The sequence below is a fragment of the Plasmodium cynomolgi genome, chromosome 3 (assembly GCF_000321355.1).
Source record: "Plasmodium cynomolgi strain B DNA, chromosome 3, whole genome shotgun sequence".
In the NCBI taxonomy this organism is placed as follows: domain Eukaryota; phylum Apicomplexa; class Aconoidasida; order Haemosporida; family Plasmodiidae; genus Plasmodium; species Plasmodium cynomolgi.
In genome coordinates, this window is record NC_020397.1 from 255,905 (window position 1) to 264,407 (window position 8,503).

The window sequence follows — 8,503 nt, forward strand, 5'->3', positions numbered from 1 at the left end:
TTTGGCGACGGATCAAAATAAGTTAGTTCGCCCAAAGCACATTTCTCCATGTGCAACACCACAACGTGTCATAGTATTCAGAGTGGCCACAATTCGTTACAGCAGCTTCAGCTGCCCCGTTATCTTGTTAACAACTTCGTCGGGGACTGGAAAAAAAAAAAAAAAAAAAAAGTGGAAAAAAGTGGAAAAAAGTGGAAAAAAGTGGAAGAAACCGTCTTGGAAGCGGAAAGAGTAAGATAAAACGGGAACACCCCTCACGAGATCACGCACGTCGTTGTTGTGCGGAAGAAAGCTCCGTTTATTTTATTCTTTTATTTATTTTATTTCTTTAATTCCTTTTATTCCTTTTTTTTAATACCCGGCTCGATGGCGATGACCGTTTCCGTGTTCGGCTCGATTTGCGTCCGGCCCTGAGGAGAAGGGGGAAACGGGGAAAAGGCAAAAATGAGCAGGATGCATTCACTCCACGCTAGTCACAGTCACGTATGAGCCTAATATGCCGCACGCTGCTCTTACCGCGTCGATGATTATGGACGTTATGAGGTTTTCCATCTTGGCCTTTCTTTCAATTTCGTACATTTCTTCCAAACTCTGAAGGTTGGATTGGGGTGGAGTGGAAATAATTTAAGCACAGGGGGCGTAAGACGATAAGCAAATGGCCTTTTAATAGAGCCAAATTGGAGGAGCCATTTCTCCCCCGTGGATTACCGATATCTTTAGGACAATCTTTTTCTGTCCCGTCTTTTTCCAAAGGTCGAAGTAGGTGAGAGTGCCTTTGCCACTTTCGCTCGACTTCAGCTTGTTATTTCTTTTCAGAATTTTCTCGTAAACTGCTAGACAGGCGTGGCAACACTGGGAGCAGATCTTCCCCTTGTTCATTTTGATGTCTATTCGTGGCAGGGGGGAGGGGGGCAGCAAAATGGGCATAAGAAAAATGAGAATAAGCAAAATGGGCATAGGCCGAATGCGCATAAGCCTAATGCGCATAAGCCGAATGACTGTTGCGCTGGGGGAGTATTATCATCCCAAGGAGCTGCACAATGGGTGGCGGCTCCGCAACACAAGTGCTACCGGCACCCCGGAGGCACGAAGGAACCTACCCGTCCTGACGCAGAACACCATTTTGCAGTCACTCGTGCATATCAAGTCAAAGTTCGCACACGCCTCCCTTATCCGCACGGCATTCTTCTTCATCTCGTTCATATGCTTGGAGAGAAGGCCGATTACAAATCCACACAAAAAGGTAAAAAGCAAAACGAAGACATCGTACCCGTCATTTTTGATGCTGCCCAAGTGACTGACGTTGCTTCCTGAGTTATTCATATGTTTGGAGTTCTTGCAGAAGGATAGATGGGGGTGGATGTGGAGGAGGTGGAGGAGGTGAGAGGATAATCGGGGAGGAGCCCTACTTACACTCACTTGCTCACACAGCACACGTTTCGCAGTGGGCGATGTTGCTTTATGAGGTATGCGACACAACTATATACCTGTATAACTTGGTAGGGGCTGTTAGAGGGTGAATTCGTCAGCGTAAATGGGGCTTCTTGAGTGAAGGGGGGGAGGGGATATATATGTCACTGTAAGCAGGCACATAGGCATACATAATCGTACAGGTGAATTAATTTATTTTCCCTTTTTTTTTTTTTTTGCCCCTCCTGAGATATTGATCCAGCTGGGGAAAGATAAATATTTTCCTCCAAGTGCAGGACGAATGAACCAGTTGTGCCAACCTTCGGCAAGCGTAACCGTTCTGCGAGGAGTTGGTCAAGCTGTTGTGAGTCCCTTCCCTTCGTCGCCGCCTCCCTTTTCGACGGTGGACCTGTTGGCAAAACGCGAGCCCCTTATTTTCTTTGCTAGCACAAATCAGCGGCGATTAAAAATGCCCTTCGCGCAGATATTCTTACATACGAGAACAGCATGTCCAACTGAGCGCATTAGCGGTACATGTTATCATATACTTGCATGCATGAGTTACTGTATATTTGAGAGGGGCCGAAGGCTTGGGCGGAAAGGGTTGGACTGCCCGAGTGGAATAAAAAATTGGCAGGTCTCCCAAAAAAAATGTATTAATTTTAACGAATCGATTTTGTGTGGAGGAGAAAAACTTGCGACAAGGAGTAGGATATGACTCACGCGATATGTGATAATGCGCTCCTGGCGTGCGGATGCACCGATAGCTAATCTGCCTTTCAAGCGCTCAGAGATGAGCCGCTGCTCCGGGGGGGGCGAGAAGCTCACATGAAAAAAATATGCGGCGTGATTGCGAGTAGCCTATGCCACGCCGGGTCATTTTATTTCTTTTTTCCAGCCTCGTCAAAATTGCCATAAAATTATTAATCTGTTAATCTGTTAATCTTTTTAAATTTGCCAATTTTTTCAGTTTTTCCAATTTTTTCAGTTTTTCCAATTTTTTCCATTTTTTCATTATTTCCAATTTTTTCATTATTTCCAATTTTGTTAATCTTCTCAAAATTGCTAATTTTACGGAGAGAAGAAGAACGCGCTTCCCCTCACCCGACCAGAGCAGCGGCCGCCTACAAAACCAAGCCAGCCCATCTGCCGCTTCCTGTACAATTACGCGAGGGGCAGATAAAAACGTACTAATATCTATATGTACATATATATACGTTCCCACATAAATACATAACTACGTACATCCCCCCCACGTACAATCGCCTTCCTGTCAAAGTTGCTTCCCTCCCGTATGAGTTAAAACATGGAATGTACCTGCGAAAGGGGGCTTCGTTTGTAGACCAGAAAAGGGGATCGAGAGGAATGGGTGAAGAGAAAGAGACGGAAGGGGCCACTCGCATTCGCTGAAGATGCATAGTTAGATATATGCGCGACGGTACATGCGCTAAGCTATATGCATATACATGCCTACGCGTGCGCATGCTGATAGACCTGTCGCAGGGGACCGACGACGCGCCGAGCACTTCGAAGAACCCCCAAAGCATGAAAACCGCCAGCCCGCATAGGCACCCATTTTGCGAGCCCCTACTCAGTACCCCATAAACGGAAAGAATGATTTCGGAGAAGAGGAAACACCGCAAGGACAAGGCCCACCGGAAGGGAAAACCGGGGAAAGGGGAGGAGGAGGCTTGGGCAACCCCCCACAAGGAGGATAATAAGGAGGATAATGAGGAGCATAATAAGGAGCGTAATAACGTGCATAACGAGCGTAACGAGCGTGGCGGCGAAAGCGACTGCAATGGCCACTCCCTCTCGCCCCTAATCGAGGCGCACAACTTCTTCGAAGACAATGAGGTTAGTGAAAACGAAGAGAAGGAAAATAAAAAGAAGAAGAAGAAGAAAAAAAAAAAAAACAGAGAGGACGACCAGGAGGAGGGGGAGCACCCCCCCACGGATGTAAACAGCCCCAGTTGTGAGATGGAGTGGGGTGAAGCCAAGAGGGAGGAACACCAACTGGGTAGCCACGATGAGCAGGAGGAGGAGAGGAAGAGACGAAAGCAGGAAAGGAGAAGGCTTAAGGAGGAGAAGAAAAGGCTCAAGGAGGAGGAGAAGAAAAGGCTCAAGGAGGAGGAGAAGAAAAGGCTCAAGGAGGAGGAGAAGAAAAAGCTCAAGGAGGAAAATAAAATACTCAAGGAGGAGGAGAAAAAAAGGCTCAAGGAGGAGAATAAAATACTCAAGGAGGAGAAGAAACGGCTCAAGGAGGAGGAGAAGAAAATACTCAAGGAGGAGAAGAAACGGCTCAAGGAGGAGGAGAGTAAAATACGCAAGGAGGAGAAGAAACGGCTCAAGGAGGAGGAGAAGAAAAGACGCAAGGAAGAGGCCACGAAGGAATCGCTGCCTACTAAGCAACCGCTGCCTACGAAGGAATCGCTGCCTACGAAGGAATCGCTGCCTACGAAGGAATCGCTGCCTACGAAGGAATCGCTGCCTACGAAGGAATCGCTGCCTACGAAGGAATCGCTGCCCACGAAGCAACTGCTGCCTACTAAGCAACTGCTGCCTACTAAGCAACTGCTGCCTACTAAGCAATCGCTGCCTACTAAGCAATCGCCGCCAACTAAGCAATCGCCGCCAACTAAGCAATCGCCGCCAACTAAGCAATCGCCGCCAACTAAGCAATCGCCGCCTACTAAGCAACCGCTGCCTACGAAGCAATCGCTTCCTACTAAGCAACTGCTGCCTACTAAGCTATCGCCGCCTACTAAGCAACCCCAAACAGCGAGAAAAAAAAAAAGTGTCCGCTTCGAGCATGAAGAAGCCACCAACGAAGAAATCCTCAACTACTTCATCCACTCGTACAAGGACAAAATAAGCATAGAGAACGACGAGCTGTGCCAAGTAATGACTGGCAAGAAATTTTTTGACATCGAACGATTGGCCAAAAACGCCACGGAAATTACCCACCAGTCATTAATGCTGAAAAATATACAAAAGGAACAGAAAAATTATTGCAAGAAATGTGGGTATATTTACAACTATGACGATTACATGTACATGTATATGAAGCGTTTTAATCTGTCCAAGTTCAGGGAGAGCACTAACTGCCTCAGTGGAAGAAGTTCTTATGGCCCATTTAGTAATGCCATGGAGGAGAATGCCAAATTCGACAACGAAAATGCCATAAAGTGTATTTATTGTGGAGCCCTAATAGATACTATCGAAATGTATGAGCACTGGGATGGAAAAGAAAATTTTATTGAATTAAATTCCTACAGAGAAAAATACATATTTGACAAGAATCAAAAAAGTTATTGGAAAAATAAAATCACCTCTTTTGAAAAGAACGTGTCCCTATTCAAGGAAGATCAAAATCAAGCCTATAATATTACTTATGAAAAATGCACAGATTGTGGCAATGACTTTTTGCATTTTATTAATATACAGACCAGGAGTGCCGATGAAGGATCCACCATTATTTATTTCTGTCCCAATTGTAAGAAGCAGACTACTGTTAATAATTAGTTGAGTTTTTCTTTTTTTATGCGTACACGATTGCACTGCTGTATGGCCTGCTTGAATGAGTAAATCCCTTCACACACACACATATACACATATACACATATACACATACACACATATACACATATACACATACACACATACACACATATACACATACACACATATACACCCCTTCCCCTGAATGATACCATCCCCGTTCATCTTCGCGCCGAAATGCCGTGAGCTTTTTTTCCCATGTGTCAAACTAGAGCAATACAATTTTGTAGCCACTACACCTGTGGCACATTTTGTTTTTTTGAGGGGGGGAATATCTCCCTCAATTATGCCGCTCCTCAGTGGGTGCTCCCTTACGCCTTTAAAATGACCTGCCCTGTGCAGATGGCAGTCTATTCGGAGCCCCACACACAGATGTCATGTGCTACCCGTCAGGGTAAACTGTTTCGTAAAATTTGTCTTCCACTCCTTTTGCGTATCTTTGCGTTTGTTTGTTTTTTTTCTCCCATTTTTACTCCGTGGAGGAAGGCCCCCGCGCAAAACGCACCAACTCTGAACAGCCAGCTCGGCTTCTTCAACGAGACGTAAAAATTACTCTTCAAATGGTAAGCTTAGCTTAGCCCATTCGTACGTACACAAACGTACGGGTGAACTGTCTCCTTCACTCAGAAGTTAATTTGGTACGAAAAAAGAAAAAAAAAGGTGGGACAACACGGAACGTACGTACTTTTATGCACGTAGTTACACAGCGCAGGTGAATAGTGCCAGGAAAGGGACCCGTCTGTAAGCCTCCTAATCGTATTAACCCATCCTCCTGTGCAGTGGAAGCGCAGTTTTGTGCCAAAAAAAAGGGGGTCACACAGGAGGGGGTGAGGCCCATTTTAAAGCAGTGCTATTTCCTGTGGAGGCCTCACATCCGTTTAGTTATAACACCAGCGTTATCCGTTAGGTATTCCCCCCACCAGCACTACCACCAGCACTACCACCAGCACTACCGCCAGCACTACACCCCTACTTGTGCACATCGGCCGATTTTTCCTTCTTCTGCTTCTTCTGCGTTTTCTTCTTCTCTCGGCTCAACTTCTTCCGCACCGTGCCCCCCCTGTCCCTCCTCATTTGGTACGCACCCATGTCTTCACTCGTTCTAATGGGAACTACAAAAGACTCGTTGTAAAAATGGGGCCAACAACGCACCACCTGCGTTTGCTTATATACATGACCATCTCCAAGGGGTATAATTTCCCGCCATGTTTTGTCCCCCAAAAGATTTTCCCGCCTGAAAAAAATATTCTTAATGTGGCATATGGGCTTAATGTGCCTCCTCAAGTTTAGGTTCATTTTTTTGGGGGGGTGTCTGTCTATGTATATATGTGTATGTGTGAACATTAACCTATAGGGAAGGCCCCTACTCTAAGGCTCTGTTTCATCAAGCAGATGTAGCTGTCTCCTCGTTGCATCTGTTGAGACAACCAAGCTGCGTATAAACGTGAACTATTCGTTGGATGCATCCCAGACATGGCCTCACACTGCGCGCTGGGGGACAAGGAACACTGGCACAAAATAGCACTCTCCTGTTCGGTCTGCAAGGGGAGCGATTGCACTGCTGGAGCCACCCGTATCATGGAAAAGCTGCTGCCAGGAAAAGTGCTTCCCGCTTTGACGAAACTGTTTCAGCAAGAGGTTGCCTGTGCAATATTTCCTGTGGGGACGTAAAAGGGGCCTTCAGTCGAACACGTCACTTTAGTTTCGCTGGGCACATTGTCATAGCGTTGCCAAAAAAAAAAAAAAAAAGCTACCTCACCTGACAGTTAGTTAAATTCCGACGGGTTGCGCTAAGCTGCACCACAGAAGGGCAATTTCTTTAATCGCCCTTTTTCGTCCAAACAAATGCGCTCGCTAGTGTACACCTTTTTGCCGCAAGCCTGCCATCTTTAATTTTAGCGTACATGTTTCAGTTGCGCCGCGACTGCCTAGGGTTGTGCATAGCTGGAGAAAAAAAAAAAAAAAAAAAAAAAAAAAAACAAAAAAATAAATAAAAAAAATTGTCAAAATTTTGTAAAAAAAAAACGCCATATGCCAACTGTGCCAAGAGGAGAAAGAAGTCACCGCGACGCGCAAACAACCGTAGAGATAAAACTCCCGTCAGCGCTGCTGCATTCGTTTCTTTTTTTCATTTCTCTGCCTGCCCCTTGTCACAAATTTGAACCCCTATTTTTTATTCATCTCTATACACCGTACAACATATTTGCCTACGCTGTGTACCCATTTGCGTGCGTAGGTTTCGCATGAGCGGCTAAGCTTTTTTAATTTTGTGATTTGCCAGAGTACAACTCCTTCACGCGCACAAACTTCCACGAGGCTTAAACGCAAAGCCCATTCCTGCTGTTAAACGTTTGCGCCTCCTTCTTGTGCTGTGAAATGAAAGTCTAGTGGTTGTGGCCCCCCATGTATATAACCCTACGAGAGTTAACCCTACGCGAGTTAACCCTACGAAGTGTTTGCATACCCATAGAATTGCCAAGGTATGCTCGTGTGTATCTAGTCAGTAACACTGTATCAACCCCGTTGGGATGAACTATTGACACATGTTTACCTTTCTCGTGTGAAGATATTACAACTCCTTTTTTTTTGCTACCCCCTCAGGTAGCTATTTGCTTTATGCACGTGTACATGGCAACATTATACACGTTTGTTTGCCAACTGGGGAGAGCAACCCTTCGTCACTTTTGAGCAGCGCGTACCTTCATAGACTCTCTTGCTGTATCTTGCTTTATCTCGCTGCATCTCGCTATATCTCGCTATATCTCTCTCTCCCCCCCTCCCTCGCTTTTTTCGAATGGACACAGTTTACATTGCATAAGGAACGAAACGTACACCGATGTGTTATACGTATGCGCACAGGAGCTTCCACTTTTGTGACGCACGTGCTCTTAGACGCGTCCCCCCGCCTGTCCATCAGAGTAAAGGAAGCACACCTACTCAGTAGGTAAAATATAAAATTTGGATTTGTTTTCCTAATCCATCACGCTTACCCATTTCTTGCAGAAGCGTTGCTTTAGCTGCATGTATGTACATTTAAGAGGCGCTAACTCAGTGACTGTGCCTTTCACCTGTGCGTGTTTTCCGCTTGGCTGATTGTTATGCACGTATGCCTTGTTCTATGCACACAAAAACGTACATTTATATTTACGCCGCTCTATTTGTCTTCCCCCTGCGCGCTAGTCCATAAAAAGTACAAGTTTATGCACACCCCTGTGAGACTCACTTACGAATGTTAGCTCCCTCTACTCCTCTGCGTTATTTTATTCCTTGTGCCCCCATCCCCCAATAGGTAATTTGCCTGTGTGGCCGCCTTCTAAATGGAAACCCGACAAAACCTGTGTTGCACATTATACCATATTTCCCCCCCACTTGAAATAAACGCGTCATCGTTTGAGACTCCCACCCAAATGTGCAAAACGGACCAAGTTAACCAAGTATACCGTTTGAACTTACTTCAGAAGGACAAAAAAAAAAATGTCAGAATTAAGCAAAAAAGAGAGCTTATATTTTTTGGCTAACTAGCAATAATATA

The 8,503-nt window shown here is 45.4% G+C and overlaps 3 protein-coding genes across 3 annotated transcripts; 1 reads left to right on the forward strand and 2 right to left on the reverse strand.

Moving 5' to 3' along the window:
- Positions 1–96: 96 nt before the first annotated feature.
- Positions 97–1,323, reverse strand: PCYB_031490 (peptidyl-tRNA hydrolase; the record flags this gene model as incomplete). The annotated part of the gene is made up of 5 exons (XM_004220819.1): positions 97–146; positions 359–410; positions 517–591; positions 709–887; positions 1,101–1,323. 5 exons carry the CDS (start codon positions 1,321–1,323, stop codon positions 97–99), a joined length of 579 nt encoding a protein of 192 aa, XP_004220867.1.
- A 1,701-nt stretch (positions 1,324–3,024) lies between these two features.
- Positions 3,025–5,369, forward strand: PCYB_031500 (transcription factor IIS TFIIS; the record flags this gene model as incomplete). Its single annotated transcript, XM_004220820.1, has 2 exons — positions 3,025–4,906; positions 5,314–5,369. 2 exons carry the CDS (start codon positions 3,025–3,027, stop codon positions 5,367–5,369), a joined length of 1,938 nt encoding a protein of 645 aa, XP_004220868.1.
- Positions 5,370–5,946: 577 nt separating this feature from the next.
- PCYB_031510 (hypothetical protein) lies at positions 5,947–6,267 on the reverse strand (the record flags this gene model as incomplete). The annotated part of the gene is made up of 1 exon (XM_004220821.1): positions 5,947–6,267. A coding segment is annotated over one exon (321 nt), but the record flags the coding sequence as incomplete, so codon positions are not given.
- Between the last annotated feature and the right edge of the window lie 2,236 nt (positions 6,268–8,503).